The 20604-nt window shown below is 36.9% G+C and overlaps 1 protein-coding gene across 1 annotated transcript in view; it reads right to left on the bottom strand.

The window, feature by feature from the left end:
- The window catches only part of GPC5 (glypican 5), a gene marked incomplete at its 5' end in the record, with an annotated part of 599166 nt that overhangs the window by 488650 nt on the left and 89912 nt on the right, over positions 1 to 20604 (bottom strand). The window contains 3 exon segments of the mRNA XM_052664786.1: positions 12840 to 12928; positions 12930 to 12966; positions 15775 to 15907. Of these exon segments, the coding sequence (XP_052520746.1) occupies positions 12840 to 12928; positions 12930 to 12966; positions 15775 to 15907 (259 nt within the window).

Consider the following 20604-nt stretch of genomic DNA (forward strand, 5'->3'; position numbering starts at 1 on the left):
ACATAAAATTGCATAAATTATTTAATAGTATGTTCCATCTTTGATCAAAGTAACTATGAAAATGAAAGCAGGTTACTCGGTTCTGCGAAATCCCACAGTTATCCCACAGTTAATCTTCATACATCAATTTGACCAGAAGACCAGCACTACCAAATCCTGATCAGCACTTGCTGCATATTACTTTTAGAAATGGATAGTTTTTTTAAATTTATTATTATTATTATTATTATTATTAGTGAAATAGCTCAAAGCTTATGCAAAATGGTTTTGGACCAATCTCCATGTTTAACACTAAGTGTTTAGCATATTTTGTTTTTCCTCTCAATGTAGATACTTTATATTAGTTGTTTAAATGCATCTGATTTTCTAGATATTTTAGACTTACATAATAATGTAAGCTCTTTAAATGTAAAATCTTTAGATTTACATAATAGTGTAAATTCTCTCACTACCTTTAGACATTGATATTAATGACCTTTAGAGCAAATGGAGAGAAACACGACCTTCTAGGAAACTCTATCCAACCACTTAAAGACTAAATGAACTTCATCCTGCAAGGGCCCATTTATCTCTTTACTAAAAAAGGTCAAGAAGCCAATTCAGATATGCATTTCTTCACAAAGTAGAAGAGATAAAGAATATGGCAAGTGTCACCAATGCAAGTTCTTATTGGTACAAGACATTAACGTTGCCAAAATGTGTTTAAAAATTAGTAAGACAGGGATTCCTTTGCTATATACTTAGGACTAGGAGCAGTATTACACACTAGAATGCTACAGTGCATAAAGGAAGCACATAGGGAGAATCTGTGCAGTCTCCAGTCTAGCAATTTAATTATGTTGCTTTCACCTCCATTTCACAGTATCTTCCTATATGGCATCCTGTTGAACACTGTACTTTCATATTTAGACACATTCTTGACTAGGTTACTTACTAAGCAGTATGGCATATGTAAGCGCATTCATGTTTCTTCTTCATAAAAAATCACAGAATGGGTTAGGTTGGAAGGAACCTTTAAAGATCATCTAGTTTCAGCATCCTGGCTGTGGACACATTTGCCAACCTCTAGATCAGGCTTCCCATCCAACTTGACCTTGAACACCTGCAGGGATGGGGCATGCACAATTCTTGGCAAACAGTTCTAGTGCCTCATGTACTTCTAGTACCTCATTTTTTCCTGATATCTAACCTAAATCTCCCCTCTTTTAGTTCAAAGCCATCTCCCCTTGTCATATCACTATCAGACCATGTAAAACATCAGTCTCCATCCTGCTTATAAGATCCCTTCGAGTAATGGAAGGCCAAAATGAGGTCTTCTCACAGCCTTCTATTCTCCAGACTGAACAAGTCCAGCTCCCTCAGCTTATCTTAACAGGAGAGGTGCTACAGATTCCTGATCATTTTTGTGGTACTCCTCTGAACCTGCTTCACCCACTTCACATCTTTCTTGTGCTGGGGAGCCCAGGCCTGAATGCAGCACTACAGATATTCTAGAAGGGGCCTCATCAGAGCAGAGTAAAGAGGGACAATCACTTCCCCTGCCTTGCTGGCCAGCCCTCTTTTGATGAAGCCCAGGACACGATTGGCATTCTAGACTGCAAGCATACACTGCTGGCTCATGTCCAGCTTGCTATCCACCAGTACTCTGAAGTTGTTCTCCATGGGCTACTCTCGATGAGTTCTTTCCCTAGGCTGTACACATACCTGAGACTGCCACTACCCAAGTGAAATACCTTGCATTTGGCATTGTTGAATCTCATTATGTTCACGTGAGCCCACTTTTCAAGCCTGTCCAGGTCCCTCTGGATGCATCCCTTCCTTATATTGTGCAACTGCGCACTCTCAGCTGCAACACTCAGCTTGGTGACATCAGGAAACTTGATGAGGGTACACTTGATCCCACTGTCTTACGTCACTGATAAAGCTATTGAGGAGCACTGGTCACAACATTGACTCCTGGAGACACCACTTAGCATCAGCCTCCACCTGGACAAAGAGATGTTGATCACAACCCTCTGGTTGTGATCATGCAATCAATTCCTTATCCTCTGAATCCAGTCTTCAAATACGTATCACTCCAACTTAGAGATAAGGATGTGGTGAAGGATCATATCAAAGGCCTTGTACAAATCCAGGCAGATAATATCAGTTGCCCTTCCTTTGTCCATCAATGGTGTCACTCCAACATAGAAGGACATCAGACTGTTCAGGCATGGTTTACCATTGGTGAAGCCATGCTGGCTGTCTTGGATCACGTCCTTATCTCACGCGTGCCTTAATTTCCAGTAGAATCTGTTCCATGATTTTTCCAGGCAGAGAGGTGAGGCTCATCGTTCCTGCAGTTCCCCAGGTCTTCCATTCTCTATTCTTTAAAGATGGAAATGACATTTCCCTTTTTCCAGACACCAGTGTCTTTGCCCTGACTTTTCAATGTGGAGGGTGGCTTGGCAACCATATTAGCTAGTTTCTTCAGAACCCTTGGATGCGTATCATCTGACTCCACAGACTTGTACACATTTAGTGTTGCCATGTGGTCTCGAACTTGCTCTTTGCTTACACTGGGAGGGATTTTGCTTGCCCAGTGCTTGTATAGTAGTTCAGGGACCCAAGAGACATGAGAAGCCTGACGGCCAGTGAGGACTGAGACAAAGAAGTCACTGAGTACCTCAGCCTTCTCCATGTCTGTTGAATCCAATTTTGCCTTCTCACTCATCATACAGGGTACATTCTCTTTTGCCCATCTCTTCTGACCGATGTACCTGTAGAATCTCTTGTTATTTTTTGCATCTCTAGCCAAGTTTAGTTCCATTTGCATCTTGGTTTTCCTGATCCCATCTCTGCACATCTAGATGGCATTTCCATATTCTTCCCATGCCACCCGTTCATTAGGTTTAGCTTCCATCTTTTTCACAGAGAACTATTACTGATTTGTTCTTCTCTACATGGGTAAACTCAAAATAACTTAGAACATATTAAAGATGCAAATGCAAATAGGCCAGCAAAGCATCGTTAAATTTCTGAGATACCAATTAATATTCTTTCTGAATCAAAGTGTCTTCAGTTTGGTTATTCAAAGAACTGAGTCAAAAATGAGCTAACAACACTGCTTTCTGAATTCACAAGCTTCATTAGTTCAGTCTAAATTTCCCTGAGTGTCCACATATAGTCAAGTGCTAAAAAATACTTAGACCCTGAGAATGCAGTGTCAGAATTGCAATAGCTAGAACAAAATGATCTCTATAACGTATGTAAGCCAATTTGTTCCTCCCATCATATAATCCTAAAGGAATGTAAGAAGAAGATGAGCTGCTAAGGACGATAAGAAATTATAACTTTTATTAAAGAGAACAGAAAACACAATATTTTTGAAGTAGATGGTCATAGACACAGTTGTGAATGGCAGATTAGTTTTACTTCATTGAGGAAGAAATAATGATTCTATTAACTGAAAAAGCAGCAAGAAGAATTTGATACAGTTGGAAAGGATAATACCCATTCCTAGAAAAAAAAGAAAAAAAAAGAACTGCCATTCTTTGAAATGAATTAATAAAATTATATGAATACCAATTCATTATCAACTATATTATATAAATGGCATTAATTGAGACTGTAAGCATAATAATCTACCAAATATCCACTAACATAGGACTACAAAGCAAAATAGTTCTTTATATATAGACAATAACTTACTGCAAACTACCACAGTTAGACACATACAAACAAATCAGTGGTTTTCTCATAAGATGCCTAACCAATTTCCAAGTCTCTAAAATTAAATCTGCTAAAAAATAACAGAAGTAACTAAGCCTGCTATAAAGATGTAAAAGCAAGCAAGAAAACAAACAAACAAAAAACAACCCAACCAGAAGAGTCTTAAGTTTCAGTAGTACAGATCCGGTTGGTGCAGGATGCTCAGTGAAAAACTGACCTACAGATCTGCCAAAAGTCTTTAGCTGACACAACTTATCATTGCTAAAAACCTGTAAAATGCTGTAGTGGTGAACAGTTCTGCAGTCATCAGTACTCAGAAGTTTCCTGCCTGGACTGGTAAGCCTGCATGCTGATACATTACCACTGTGAACACTGCAGTGAAAGGATCCCTAAGATTTTTCACAATTCAAATATATTTAAATAATACTTGATATATAATAGTGTATATAACATAATAACAGCTGTTGTATTAAACTGCCATAACTAGAAATGATAAATAATTTGCTTTTAGAAATATGAAATGCTTCAGAACATCACTGCATGGAAGGGGTCTCGTAAAATCTCACTAAATATATTATTTGAAAAATATCTTGTATTTCAAATTTCAATGTAATTAGACTGCATTTATTTCATAAGAACCTTAGTGAGGCACTAATACAAAAATCTTTTACCTGGCATAATCTGCAATGATTCACAGTTATTATTTTATGTTAGGATTATTTTTGAAGAATGCAGCAAATTCTTTTCCTAAGTAAAAATGTCAAGCCATACTATACAAAAAGTGATGGATTTTTTGCTTCCACTGTTGTATGTCATGAACTATGAAAAAGTGGCCCTGAACTCTCTGGAAAAACCCCTAAGAGGCATCAGATCTCTAATACTAAATTCTGGAGTATATACAGTATACATATACGTATAATTATTTTTTGAGGCTGTGTAAAATGAATATCAAACACTCCAGAATTAAGGTATTATGATGACAGAATTCAAAATAATTCTATGAGTTTGGTAACCATTCTTTCTCTCCTCTATCCTTCAGCTGCCTTCTGAGAATTTATGCAGCTATTCAACACAGCTTGAATCATGCTTTTCAGTTTAAAAGACCACACATTTTGTAAAATACTACCAACTTATTAAAAATAAATTAACCCAGTGTTTGAACCCTTCCATTATAACCCCTACTGCGCATAACCAAGGATTCAAATGCTTCTACAACAAACACTACAGAAAACTATATATTTGCTCAAGCAGGCAGAAGGAAAAAACAGATCATTTATTTAGAGATAACCAAATAAAATATATATTTTATTGCTTTTAAATAAATCCAAATAAATCAAATAAATTATATCTTGAAATTTCATGACTCTTATCTAAGCAAATGTTGAAAACTGATATTACAGTTATTAAAGCAGGAATGTATTTATGTGTATACTTCATGACAAAATAGAAAACAAAACCCACACATAATTTAAGCAAAGGAATTATATGCCATTTACTTTTTTCCCTTGATATCAGATTTGGGTATCCTAAAAGCAAGTGACAGAGGAATCAGATATTAAATAAACTACATAGTTTTTATACAATCTATCATCAAATCAATATTATTCCTTCTTCTACCTTTTGTCTTCCTCTGAAATAGTTTAGATTCCTGCTCTAAATCCTAAATTCATTAACCTAACCAAAAACAGTATTCAAGGTTTCTCAAAACATAAGACGACAAAAAGTTACATCGAAAACTAGTAAAGAGACAAATGTCATTATTTTATCATTGAATTATTTGTTGCTGACAGAAACAGAAATACCTTTTGTTTTCTACATTGATGGAGATAAAGATTCTCATGAGACCCCCTCATTCTTGTAACCAAAATATGATGTTAATGATGTTTCTACTGGGGTTGGTGGTGGTAATACTAATGGTCTTGATGATAAAACTAATGGTTGCTGATTAGACATAAAATATATCCTGACACCAGCACTTTTCCAAATGCAAATTGACAAATTGTAACGAAAAAATTCTCCTGAATTCAGAGAGGAGCTTTGGAGTCATGTATTCATACAGATTAGATGCCCTGAATCTTCATTACAGCCCAGGTGCCACATGCTGGTGAGAACTTCCAAGCATCCCTACTGGGGTAGCTGCAGTTCAAAACAAAAATATTTTAGATTTTAGGTTTGGTTTTTTTTTTGTTTTTTTTTTTTTTTGTTTTTTTTTTTTAGTGGAAAAGGGAAGCCTTACCTGATCACCCTACTGGCCTTCTATAGTGGTGGAACTGCTTTAGTGAATAAGGGAAGAGTCGCTGACGTCATCCATCTGGATTTAATAGAGTCTTTTAACACAGTCCTTTAATACAGTTCTCCATAAGATCCTTCAATTGGGAGTATATGGATTTGATGGCTAGACTGTCTGATGAACAAGGAACTGGTTGCAAGATTTTAACCAGAGTGGTAGTCAATGGCTAAAAGTCCAGATGGGGATCAGCATCCTGCAGGAGTCTGTACTAGGACTCTAATAATCTTCATCAAAGGCATCAGTAATGGGATTGAGTGCACTCTCAGCAAGTTTGTGGATGACATCAAACTATGAAGAGAGATGAAAATGCCTGAGGGACAGGACGTCATTCGAAGAGATCCAGATAGGCTTCAGCAGTGGGCCCAGGTGAACCTCATGAGATTCAACAAAGCCAAGTGCAAGGTCTTACATCTGGGTCACAGCAATGCTCATTATCAATACAAGCTAGAGAATGAAAGGATTGAGCATAGTCCTTCCATAAAGGATCTGGGGAAACTGGTGGATGGCAAGCTGGACATGAGCCAGCAATATGCTCTCACAGTCCAGAAAGCCAACCGTATCCTGGGCTGCATCAAAGTAAGTGTGGTCAGCAGGGAAAGGAAGTGATCCTTCCCTTCTACTCTGCACTGGTGAGAGCTCACCTGCAGTACTAAATCCAGATGTAGAGTCCTCAGTACAGGAGAGACACAGACCTGTTGGAGCATATCCATAGGAGGGCCACAAAAATTTTCGAAAGGATGAAACACCTCCTCTATGAGGACCGACTGAGAGAGCTGGGGCTGTTCATCCTGGAGAATAGAAGACTCTGAGGAGACCTAAGAGCAGCCTTTCGGTATCTAAAGGAAGGCTAGAAGAAGGAAAGAGACAAACTCTTTAGCAGGGTCTGTTTTGATTGGACAAGTGGAAATGGTTTCAAACTATAAGAGAGGAGACTCAGATTGAATCTAAGAAAAAAAGTTTTTCATGATAAAGGCAGTGAAACACTGGAACAAGTTGCCCAGAGAAATGGTGGAAGATCCACCCTTGGAGACATTCAAGGCCAGGCAAGATGGGGCCCTGAGCTCCCTGATCTAGCTGTAGGTGTCCCTGCTCACGGAGGGGAGTTGGGTTAGATAACCTTTAAAGGTCCCTTCCAACTCAACTCTATAGTTCTATGATCTATGAAGGTCAATGCAAAACTGTGAAGATAAATTTTTTAAATCATATTTTTAAATTTTCACTTTCATTAGAAATCATCTACCTATAAATATCTCTTACTATCCATTACTTATCTCTTAAGTTGACTTAGTATATGAACAATTCTGGTTAGTTTGTCTTATAATGCTATTGGTATTACAATTTTATGAGTTCATTGGAAGACTGAGCATTCACAGCTCTGGGGCAGGCACTGCCAAATTTGCCAGTTGTTAGGAAGTGCATATTTATAATTGCTTTTCTTTAAGCATCTGTTGCTGATCCTCCTTGGCAATAGCACATTAGGCAAAGCATTAAAAGCCACAATGGGCTATTCACACATTTCAAGTTGCTCAGGCAAATCTTTTGCGTAGGTGCTTTTGCAAGTAGTGCTTTTAACTATAATTTTAGTTCTGCCTCGTTATAAAGTAAGAACTATCTCAAATAAAAAAAAAAAAAAAAACCTAAGAGGAATTAATTATATATCTTTATATCACCATTAATATGGTTTTCTTGGCTAAGAAATGATACAGAATTGTACTTTTGTTTCAGAATACTTAAGAATAGACAGAGAAAATTATTTTCCCCAGCCTAAGAGCTGTGCCAAAGCTAAACATTTGATGATAGATGCTTATTATAATCACTTTCTAACAGCTTGCTCAGCAATTAAAATCAATCATGCTGTTTAGTTCGTCCTAATTTGGATACTTTTGAAATATATTTCATAAGAAATTATTCCTCCCAAACTTGATTAGCTGTTTTTAATAATCCCCATTACTTTTCAATCCTTCAACACATGTAATTTTACTATTTCCTTCTCTCACATCTATTTTTGTTTCAGTAGAATCACAGATCTCAAGATGTAAAATACACATATAGTTCTCCTCTGTGGATATTTAATTCGTCCCTGTTCACATTACATTTATGTGCTCTAGACAATCAAAGATGTATAAATGTCAGTTAAACCACTCTCCTCTCCTCTCCCTCTCTTCTCCCTCTCCTCTCCCTCTCCTCTCCCTCTCTCGTTGCACAATTCCTACTAGTTTAGCTTTACAGATAAGTTATAACTGAAATTCTGAACTTCTTCACACAATTATTTTCACATGCTTTGGTATGAATAACTTACCAATTGTAATTTTTCTTTTTCTACCGAACCTCGTGAAACTTATAACACTAAAGTCTGGGTACATCATCACAGATTCAGTTATGCCTTTAAAAGAGACATTTTCATGACTGGCCATTGTAGTCACACAGCTGTCTAAAATAGTGGAAAGGCTGAAAGTAGAAGGAATCTATTCCTTTTTGTAGTCTCATCCCTCGTTCTCCAATGAAATGGACCTTGTAAGAATAGTCTTGCTCCTGAAAGTCTTGTCAACTACAAATCTTGCCTGACGTGTTTAGGGATTCTTAGTTTTGATAAAAATGTGAGCCTATAATATGTAATAGGCTAAACTCAAAATAAATTCTATTTTCAGAATCAAGGACAACACAGTCATGACACGGTTATTAAAAAAATCACAAAATAAAAATTAAAAGTCTTGAAGCAAAATGGAATTATGAGAAGCACATGAAATGTAAACCGTTAGGCAAGCTTTCATTGCAACAATACTTTCTTTTCTATTTTTCTGACCTTTTCTTATCCATACTTGATAATCTCTAGGTGGTATGAAATATGGTGAAAGCCATAAGATTTAATTGGAATATGATACTGCAGCTGTTAAAATCCTAACTTCCTTCCTTTGTAAAAATGCAATGTAAAGAAGAAAAAAGAGCAACAAAGATTTTTTAAAAACATATCTATCTTCTGTTTCCAGTTCTTGTTGCTGCTTCAAGATAGAAAAACAGACACAGCAAGCATTTAGCAATCTCTTCAGGTGCTGCTGCACTTGTATAAGCATTATGTAGCCTATGACATTGCTTTCTTGTGTCAGATGCAAAACTTCAGTCAACAACTGCTATGGTAGGAGATTTTCAAATAGAATGTTAAAACAGAGATGAATAATGTTGAAACAAATTCATTTACATTTAATTAATTTGTACACTGTAGGATTTTCCATCCTCTCCCTAGGATGGCTGGGAATGCTGCATGGATGAACTCACCAATATCTTTATTACTCTACTAGATGAGAGGGAAGGATTAAAACAAGAAAAGCAAACAAGAAAACTCAGGTTTTCTTTAGTATTTACAGAGGAAAGCAGCCATGTCTGCTCAGGTCATTATTGCTTCTAAAATGTCACTGTATCCTGGAATCATTACAACAGAAGTTGAATTACAAAGGATTTAGATAATACTAGAATCAGAATCAAAAGGCTGAAGGAGATCTTAGGAGGTTATCCAATTCACCTTTGCATCTCCATGGAAAAAAATGGCTCTAGCTCAGTTATTAGTCGGTGCCTTTTATGCCTGTTCTTAAACATCCTCCTGCAGGAAAAAGCCCCTTAACTACATACTTTTGTCCCTCATTGTCATCATCACTAGAAGATCTGTTTAATCTTAGTATATTTTAAATATTTGCTATATATTCTAGCCATTACCTCTTTCTCTAGAAACAGAGAATAGATATTTTCCTCCCTCTTAGCAACAGCCTGTTTGCACTTTGGATTTTCCCCATCAACTCTTTTTTTTTTTTTTTTGTTAAGCTGAGTTTTCTAGATTCTCAATTGCTCTCACAATTCTTTTGGAAGTATTCCTCAAGTACTTCACAATTTTCCTAAAAATGCTGTACCTGGGCTCATACTCAGTTTCATCAAGATTGTTTCGGAAGGCTTGCCCCCAGTTTTTATATTGTATTTTGTATTTGCATTCATTTAGTCTCTTGAACATTGGGTAGGATCATTGCCTGTAGTCCAAGTTCCCATTGTTTGATATCTTCGTTTCCCTACAAAATGCCCCTGAACATCACCACTTCCAATGCTACTCATCTCCCATCAGATCCCTTCCCTATCTGATTGATTCATTAATCCATCTCAACCATCATTTTTCAGCATAATCTGTGGGGCAGGAGCTCTTCTTGCCCAAACATATTCCCTTTGTGTTTAAATTCACAGAATTTGAGTGTGTTGAATGTACTTTTGAGACTAACTTTAAGTCCCATCACTAAACTCTGTCCCTTGGTGCCATGTTCATATATCTTTTAAAATACTTTTACTGATGGGGACCCCATCACTTTCCTGAGTAGCCATGTGCAAAACTCTCATGTCCAATATAAACCTAACCTGCAACTGTTTCCGCACATCTGATCTCTTGTCACCAGAAAAAAAAGAGACCACCTATCAGATAGTTGTAGAGAGCAATAAAGCCTCCCTCAATCTCTTCCAGAGTAAACAACCCTAGCTCCCTCAGCCACTCCTTATATGTCTTGTTTTTCAGTCCCCTCACCAGCAATGTCCTTTCTGTAGTGAGAGGCCTAAAACTGGACACAATACTCAGTGGGCCATCTCAGTAGTGATGAAAACTATACACATATCCAAGCCATGAGCAGCTAGAAAAATATCGTGAGAAATGGTGACAGAAGCTTTACTAAAATCCACATAGACAATATTCACACTCTTTCCCCCATTTTCTAAGCAGGTCATTTTGCCATAAGAGATGAGGTCATAGAGGGAGACCACATGACTCAGGCACAGAATCACAGAATCACCAAGACTGGAAAAGACCTACAAGATGATCCAGTCCTACTATCCACCTGTCACCAACAGTACTCACTAAACCATGTCCCTCAACACAATGTCCAAACGTTCTTCGAACACCTCCAGGGTCGGTGACTCCACCACCTCCCTAGGCAGCCCATTCCAGTGCCTGACCACCCTTTCTGAAAAGTAGTATTTTCTAATGTCCAGCCTGAATCTCCCCTGGCACAGCTTGAAGCCATTCCCTGTAGTCCTATCGCTAGATATACAAGAGAAGAGGCCGACCCCCAGCTTACTACAACCTCCCTTAAGGAAGTTATAGAGAGCAATGAGGTCTCCCCTGAGCCTCCTCTTCTCCAGACTGAACATTCCCAGCTCCTTCAGCCTCTCCTCATAAGCCCTGTGCTCCAGACCCCTCACCAGCTTTGCTGCCCTTCTTTGAACACGTTCCAGGGCCTCAATGTCTTTCTTGTAATGAGGAGCCCCAAAGTGGACACAGAACTTGAGGTGCGGCCTCACCAGTGCTGAATACAGGGGGACAATCACTTCCCTGCTCCTGCTTGCAACACCGTTCCTGATGCAAGCCAGGATGCCCTTGGCCTTCTTGGCCACCTGGGCACACTGCTGGCCCATGTTCAGCTGAGCATCAATCAATACCCCCAGGTCCATTTCCTCTACAGTCTTCCAGCCACACCACCCCAAGCCTGTAGCGTTGCCTGGGGTTGTTGTGGCCAAAGTGCAGGACCCAGCATTTGGTTTTGTTGATCCTCATCCCATTGGCTTCAGCCCAGCTCTCCAGCCTGTCCATATCCCTCTGTAGGGCCTTGCTACCCCCAGGCAGATCCACACTTCCAGCCAACTTGGTGCCATCTGCAAAATTACTGAGGGTGCACTCAATGCCATCATCCAGGTCATGAGTAAAGATATTGAAGAGGACAGGCCCCAGCACCGACCCCTGGAGTACTTCACTCATGACCGATCACCAGCTAGATTTAGCTCCATTCACTACTTTCTGGGCTCAGCCCTCCAGCCAGTTCCTTACCCAGCCAACAGTGTATCTCTCCAAGCCATGGGCTGCCAGCTTCTGCAGGACCTGCCTCTCATAATCAGAGTTGAAGATGCAGTCTGTCACTGTTTCTTCTGCTTAGTACCAGCTGTCTCTCACTTTATTATCTCACATTACAACCTTTGCTCACTCTCTTTGATAATACCTACACTTAATATTAACAGATGTTTATAAAACATAATTGCAGTTAACTTCTTAATACTGAGATCTCTGTTATTTGCCAAAAGAAATACTCATTTTCTTGATGAAAGTAATAAAGCATAGATATAATTTCTGTGAAAGTCCATCTAACATCTGGCATCCTATAAGTTGTGAAACATTCTGATTTCAAACATAGTCATACAAGAGCACAGTAGTTAATTTTTTCTCTCTTTTTTTTGCCATTGCTACTGCCATTGCCATTGTCAGCAAGAGCATATGTAAAATAACACACGTGTTTCACCTTTAAAATATTTTATCTTAATGTTTTAATTTAGAGCCTTCTCCTGAGAAACCACATATATAAAGAAACTGGTTCATTCTTCAGAGCAAAAGAAAAATTTAAGCAAATATTTTTAGATCCTTACCACAAACTCTGCGTTAAAAGAAGTACTGTATAAAGATCACAGACAGTAAAAGCTAATTTTTTTTCCGTATTTTGTAAATGTGAGTCAATCTTCTTCTAACCAGAGTATGGTTAAGCTCCATAAATTTAAAAGAGCAGTAAGACACAGATTTTTTTTACTGTTCTCAGATGAAGCCTAAGGAGCCCATTCTGACGTGTTTTTCTATCTGGTTTTGACACATACTCTGGGAAATAATGCACTGGATTCCACATGGAAGCTATTTCAGAGAAATGAAAAATACAGAAACGAAAAGAAACGAAAAGAAATGAAAAGAAACGAAAAGAAACGAAAAGAAACGAAAAGGAAAGGAAAGAAGGAAAGAGAAAGAGAGGGAGAGAAAGACAAAACAGAGTGGAAAAGGTACCTTTTTACAACATCTTCTCCATTCCAACATGGCAGACCATCAACAGCTGCCAACTTATTACCACACAGCTGATCAGCCAGGCCACCATATAAAGGCTCTGTAGAGGCAAAGGTGGCTGATAAATTCTCTGCATAGAGGAAAATGGAAGCAATTGACCGTGTCAATCAACAGTATTATGCACTACTGCAGTTGTGCATTTCTACAAGAAGATATAGAATGTGCTTTTTCTAATATTGTCTCTTGCTTCCAATGATTTTTTTAGCCAGTTTTCTGTTACCTAAGTTTGATTCCCTCAGATACATTTCAGTAGTTAACAGCGTTGATACTTGCATTTGTGAAAATTAAACAAAACAATTTGTTCATGCTCTGGAACTGGAATTATTTTCCTCCACTCTGAAATTTTCTTGTATAGTTCTAATACAGCTTGCACTGATACACTCGTAGAAATATGCTTTTTTTTTTTTTTTGCATAGCAAATTAAAAAAAAAAGGGGGTTATTGTCATCTGTTTTTCAGCACTATCAATCTGTCACAATCCAGTTTTACAAGTAATAGAGAGAGTACTGATTAGAGTTATGGAGCAATTCAAGATTTATGTAAGATGAGTTTAAGATGTAGACATTAAATATTTAGAAGATATTTAAATTACTGTCTGAAAAATGACATTAATTTTATCACCCTATGCTGCTAAGCTATAAATTATGTATTGCTATTTTGAATAATTGCCAAGATGCCCAGAGCTTATGGTAAGCTTTTATAATGAAATCAAAACAAATTAGTGTTGTTTTTTTTTTTTAGTTAGTATATTTGTAACTGAATTGTGATATTTATGTTTATAATTTGTTTGCTTATTTATTGAAAATCTCTTCCTGGGAGACCAATTCCTGCTGTGAAAAATTAAAATATTTATTTATTCTGGTTTAGAATATCGCAGTATACTGAGTTATCTATGACCTACAGGCACAAAGGAGAGTGGTGCCAACAAATTCTGTACTCTGTTCTATAAATCCACAATCTTCAGTTCATTTTACGTTATTGAATGGTGTTTGGAGTTGTAAAAAAATTTTTTAAGTTCTAGACATTTCCCAACGTTTAGTTATCTTAGATCTAAAATAGCATAAGGAATTCAATTCTTAGCTTTTGTTCACTAAAAACTAACAGTGGTAAAACATGAGTATTAGATGCAGTCTATCACTAGAATAGCAGAATACACGAAGCATAGGGATTCATAACTACTATAACTATTTAATGCAAGTTGTTTGCATTAGCATATCTAAAACTGCAGTTCTGAAAATATCAGGTAGAGTTGTTTTTGACTGCATCATAAAAAAACTGCATATGTGCAACGTATTTTAAATACATAAATATGATTCATCTGTGCTCCTCCAACCATGGATAGTTACAACCTGTACTTTTCTGTCCGCAAAGTTGCATTTTCCATTTTACACTGAGTATGACTGCTTTTAACTATGTGTTGGGCTTATGTTCTGGATGAAAATTAGGAATTAGAGTCTTCTCACAGAAAATAGCTGGAATTTCTTTTGTACAGTCAATCAATCCAATCAACTCCATACAGAAATGGAAATAAATTAGCTGCTATAATGTCTTATGACAAACTGCATTCTAACAGAAAAGTCAATTATTCAGTTTATTAGCAAACACAACCTGAAGAAAAGATGAAGTTAATATATAAGTAATAACTGATTTCAACCCCTGTAGATGTCTGACCGAAGTAGTTAGAAGGGCAGATGGTCTGAATGTGAATTTTCACATCATCTTCTAGATCAGACAGCATGTAATTACAGGCAGTTGAGCACAAATATGCAATTATAGTCAGTGGAAGCTACTAATATTTCTCGTCTATTTATTTGGAAATGTTCTTTTTTGTTTGTTTGTTTGCTTACAGTTTCACTCTCCTTGCTAAAACCTAGCTAGGTTTTGGAGGAGAAAATATGGCATATTTTTAATATTGTATGTTATTCCGTAAGGTTCATCTGACAATTCCTACAGTCAGAAGCAAAGTGGAATTTTTTTTCCTTCATGTACCACACAGTGTTAGAAATTATCTGCTTGGGATGCTGAAGTTCAAACTGTCTGATAGTGAAAATAATTTAGGAAAAGGTCAGACAGTGATAGTCCAACACATACTTCAAAATATAAATTTTCATCTGCAGCTGGACATGAAGAAATTAGTGAACATTTCATGGAGTCCTTCCGTTCATTTCCTTTTCTTACAATCATTGCCATTGATCAAGTCTGCACCATTTGGGAGAAACCTGTTCTTTCCTGCTGAACTTGTGAATGTGGCTGGGAGATATACAGCAGGTAAATAAAGTGGTTGAATGGGAGAACTGTGCTTCCTTAAAAGCAAGCTGTAAGCAATTGCTGAAGTTGCTCTTCTCCTTGAGGAATTGTTAGAGTTGCCATGGGAATATAAAGAAAAACATAAAGTGATTATGACAAATAAGGAAGGAGATGATCCAGGAGGTAGCAAGTGAAGGTGAAGTGAACTATATAGTTGCTAATCTGAAATATGTGCCAGTGGATTTTGAAATCACTTCCCTGTGCCCCTCCTCCCTCCCAGCTTCACTGTTTTTTACTGTCCGCTCCTCTGATGTCCCTTAAGTTCCCCATAAGGTCAGCTCAGACACCACATTTTTACATCATGTAACAGTCCCAGATGAAGTCAGATGTTAGAATACAATTTTATATTTTCAGTGTGCTAGCAACAGGTAAACATCAACCGCTTAGCCACAAAAAAAGTGCCTGTGGAATAGATATTGACTGATGAAATTCTGTGCCAGTCAAAGCAAACTTCTCTTTTGCATCTCTTTCCCTTCATTATTTCATGCCATTCCTTTGAATATAATCTATTCTGTTGTAAAATGAATGGCTTACTTTATTCTTTCTTTCTGGCTGTAAAACTGATGTCTTACTTTCTTCTGCTGGCAAGGGTTTCCTCACTGTCTCTTGAGAACATCTTCAGCCCCTGGTTATATTTGTTCTGATCAAAAGAGCAATGCAGAGACCGTGTAGGCTTCTTTACAAGTGGGCCACATACCTTGTTCACTTAAAAGGAAAACAGACATTTAAGAAATGAAAAATAAAAGTATTAAAAATATATATGTTAAAGAACATATGTAAGAATTTTATTTATTTATTTATTTATTTGGTATCTCTTTATTCTGTTTAAGTCCATTTTAACATGAAAATCTGTGGACACATCATGAAGATTAGCTAAGAAAAATATCATTAATTATCATAATTGTCAACACTGTGCCCACAGAGAAGGCAGAAAACACACAATTGTATTTCATTTTGTTGTATAAGAAAAATATAAATGAAATCACTCCTTTTGAAGGAATACAAGATGAATAAGCAAGTTACAAAATGTGTTTTATTGATGGTGGCTGTCAAGAAAATGTACAGCTATGCAGACAGTAGCAGTAACCTCAAAGATCAAGACATGTAATGAACAGCAGCATATTTCCATTTTTCAGTAATAAACTCCAATCATATTTTTAAATATGCATTGAACTCTGTGATTTCTTACGGAGTTGATGAATTATTATGGCATGTTCAGCACAGTTACTCAGAGCATACAGTGAACATTTAGCATGATGGAAACTTGCATTACAACTTTGGAAGATGTAAATTTAATGATCTGAGATGCATGTTTAATGATTCAGACCATAGACACTGAAAACGCTAACTGATTTTTTATGTCTGGTTTTCTGATCTACATTTCAGTACATATGAATTCACATGAACTTTTAAATGTGATACTGAGCATTTTCTGCTATGAAGGATATCAATCCATGTTCATAGCTCATTATTCTTCCTAGTCACTGAAGAAAAGTAATTAATGCCATACCTACTTGTTAAATAAGAGATACTTCATGCTGAGGATCACATCAGGCAAGATATTAAGCAGACAAAACAGTACATATCTTGTTTGCCTGCTCTACTGAAAAACTAATACTGTATGTGATTTATTAAACTTTGATTTCAATACATAGTCAACCTCATTAAAAGAAAAAGGAAGACAGAAGAATTCAGGGCTGATTTAAAATAAAATGTCACTATCTTTTACTTTGACTGAAATGAACATATAAAGAAAACCAGAAGTTTTTATGGCCACAATGCCTGGTATGGACAAAGCCCATTTTATAGATTATATGGTTACTTCAAAATGCTATCTAATAACTGTTGGGCTGAGAGTGATAAGACAACGGGGAATGGTTAGATACTAGGAGGATGTTTTTCACTCAGAGGGTGGTGACACACTGGAACAGGTTGCCAAAGAGGTTGTGGATGCCCCATCCCTAAAAGCATTCAAGGCCAGGCTGGATGTGGCTCTGGGCAGCCTGATCTAGTTGTTGGTAACCCTTCCCATGGCAGGGGAGTTGAAACTACATGATCTCTTTGTTGTCTTTTTCAACCAAGACCATTCTATGAATCTATTATTCATTCTCTTTGAGTGAATGTCTCAAGAAATGCTTTGTGAATTTTGCATTCACTGATACATTTACAAGTAAACCTTAGTTTCAAATATAAAATCTTTCTTAAAAAGTAATCTTAATCTTAATTTTTATTTATTTATATTTTTTTCCCCAAAAAGATCTGTATGGAAAATTCTGAAAACAGCATTAGTTAAATTGTGAAAAGTACTTATAAGCACCACACACACGCCTCTGCCATTACCAAAAAGTACACAGTGTACTCATAATGCTAAGAGCTGTTCTGTTGGTATCAACATCTCTCACAGCTGGAAGTTACCTCAGTAACCTTTAGCAAAGTCACTTACTTCTTTGGATATTGTTTCTGCAAGAGGAGCATGTACAAGCAGGATGAGCATGTACAAGCAGGTACTCTGATGATGTAATTGTCTATTATAATTCCCTATAATATATCTCTTATATTTAAAGCCTTGGAAACACTGCCTGCCTGTGTGGCTGACTAGTGTGGTGTCAGTTACTTCTTGTTAAGTGCAGCACACAGTATCATTCACCCATCTGTCTTTTTTTAAGTGCTCACCATTGGCTGTCATTTTTGTGTCATATTCAAGACACTAACTGTACACGAGTGGCAAATGGACTTCAGCCTTCCTCACAGGCGCAGTGTCTTCAGTGAGCTGCTGTTGTGTCCATGAAAAGGTCATACAGTATTACCTTGCCTTCAGGTGCCCACTGTGTCTGTGAACCAAATATTTCAAAACTGAAATGTCAGACTTTCATGTCCCAGTAGAAAGCTGATGATACACTAATAAATAAATAAATCTAATAAAGTATAATAATGTCTATAATATTTAATAAATGTCTACTTATTTTGAAGATGCGTTCTTCAAGTCTCCAGAATGAGTACATGGCACAAGTATAAGTCCACTTAGTTTATTTCCACTGCTTTCAGGAAAACTATAACATCCATTTGACACGTTGTTTCAGTCTTTGGGCTGCAAAGTTAACCATCCTAGCAAAAAAAAATAAAATAAAATTTAAAAAAAATCACCCAAAATCATCCAGTGCTATTACTGCCATTCTTCAGAGACAAAGACAGGAATAACTTTGAGAGAAAGGGAGTGCATTCACTACATGAATGATCATTTTGCAGCAATATCTGATCAGAATGTATTCTTATCATCTGCCACTTCCACTGAAACATTTCCACAAAAGGAGCATTTCCTGACCTCAAAAAATAAAATAAAATAAAATAAAATAAAATAAAATAAAATAAAATAAAATAATGTAAAATAAAATAATATAAAATAAAATAAAAATAAAAAATTTACAGTATAAAATGATTCTCAGAGGGAACTGAAAATACCCTGAGGGAAGTGAGACTGAAAAAAAATGCCTCAAAATATTATTCAAAAGAGAATTACAAATCTTATTGAATTTCAGGAAGAACTAAAAACTGCTGCAATATTTTAAAACAGACAAGCCCATGCAATTTACTGATTGCTTTCTTTCCCCCTCCTTTGGTCAAATGTTATCAAAAAATACTGAACAATATGTAAAGGCTTAAAAGGAAATCTCAGAAAATTATGGAACTCCTGATTTTCACAGTTCAGACAAACCTATTGTCATTATACTTAGCATGCTGTTATTATGCACAATTTGTACGCTACAGTGTGATGACTGGGTTAATTAAAAGCTCTTATAATAACCATGCAGTTAAATTGCAATTAGTGCCACCCATGAACTTTATGGCAGTTTGACTTTGCGTGGTGCAATTCAGTAGAACATCTCTGGCTACACATCATTGGGAAAACTTGAATATCATAAACCTTTGCATTTGAAGAGGACTGGACAATGATGTGAGCATTGTATCAGTAACAGTGAGACACTGTTCTCTAGGTTGGTGCCTTCAACAGGGCAAATCAGTCACATTCTTCAAGACTTTTTACCACTTCAATAATGTTTATTTCTGACTTCATCATTCATAGTGAAATTATCTCATTTCTTCATTGATTCTGAAATGTGATTATCACTCCTTTAATTTAAATTTAGATTTAAATCACTCATTTAATTTAAAGAGTGAAATAAAAGTAACATATGCAAAACTGGAAGCAAGCAGGAATTTGACTGAATGAGAGAAGATTGCTGAGTGAAAGCAATCACAAACAGTCCTGCAGAAGACAGAGGTGCTGTACAGGTAGATTTGGACTTGATAAGTATCATGACTCCCTACAAATATGAAGGAAGATTGAAAAAAGAAGGTATGCACACAAGCACACAAGTACTTATGTACATATGTGTGTGTGTGTGCAATTATGTATGCGTATATATCCATGGGTGAACACAGATATTCACAGAAATGCTTTTTTCCATTGCATCCATATGCACAAGAAAAGAAAATAATTAGAGACAAAAAGATGAACAGATCTATCTGATCTAAATAATCTAAGATGCTAACACACATGAGCTTGGTATTCACTAGTGGCAGTGACACAGTACTGACACCATGGTACTGATAAAGATGACGTGCCGTCCCATTTAGGTTTATGTGTACAGCATTGGGACACAGAGAGGTGCTACAAGTACACTACATTAGGTACCAGAACTGGTCTATCTCCCAGATGCAGGAGTTCACACCAGCTCCAGGCCAGCAGAAAAGTTTGGCAGTGACAGTACTGAAACAAACTGAACGCACAGTGCTCTGGCATACTCCAAATCAGACAACACTAAGTCACAGTGGTTAACTGTGCCATATCTTTAAACCATTCCACCATGCCAGAAATAGGCCTCAGGAATCCTGAGATCTGCTGCTCCAGTTTTGGTCACAGGCTGTTGCAAAATACTCTGAAAAGATGAGCATCTTCTAGTTGTGCAATGTGCCTGTAGTTTGTTTTCACCAGTTCTTATGTATGTACCTAGAATGAGAAGGAAGAAAACACTTCTGCATACAAAACCCCCATGGCTTAGACTCAGCTGTAGCAGGGAATCAGGACCAGGAGTCTGAAAATTGCCCTTTATTTGACACCTGATTTTTTCATGTCTGTGCACTTATGTAAGTTTTTGTGAACATGTGTGTAAGCTTTTGATAAATATAATTCAAGGATTTCCTGTTAATGTTTCCCATTCACTGGACTAGAACACAGTCTCTCAGACTGTAAGGTACTAGAGAGGTTGTAGTTCATGTACGAACATAAAACTAATTTTCTTTCATGCATATTTCAGTTACTGATCAGTCTGATGGCCTTCAGATGTAGCTATCAGAAATTTGCCACCATCCCTTGAATTCCCTTGAATACTGGTGAAAAAATG

The sequence above is a fragment of the Tympanuchus pallidicinctus genome, unplaced genomic scaffold, assembly GCF_026119805.1.
Source record: "Tympanuchus pallidicinctus isolate F22 unplaced genomic scaffold, pur_lepc_1.0 scaffold6, whole genome shotgun sequence".
NCBI lineage: Eukaryota > Metazoa > Chordata > Aves > Galliformes > Phasianidae > Tympanuchus > Tympanuchus pallidicinctus.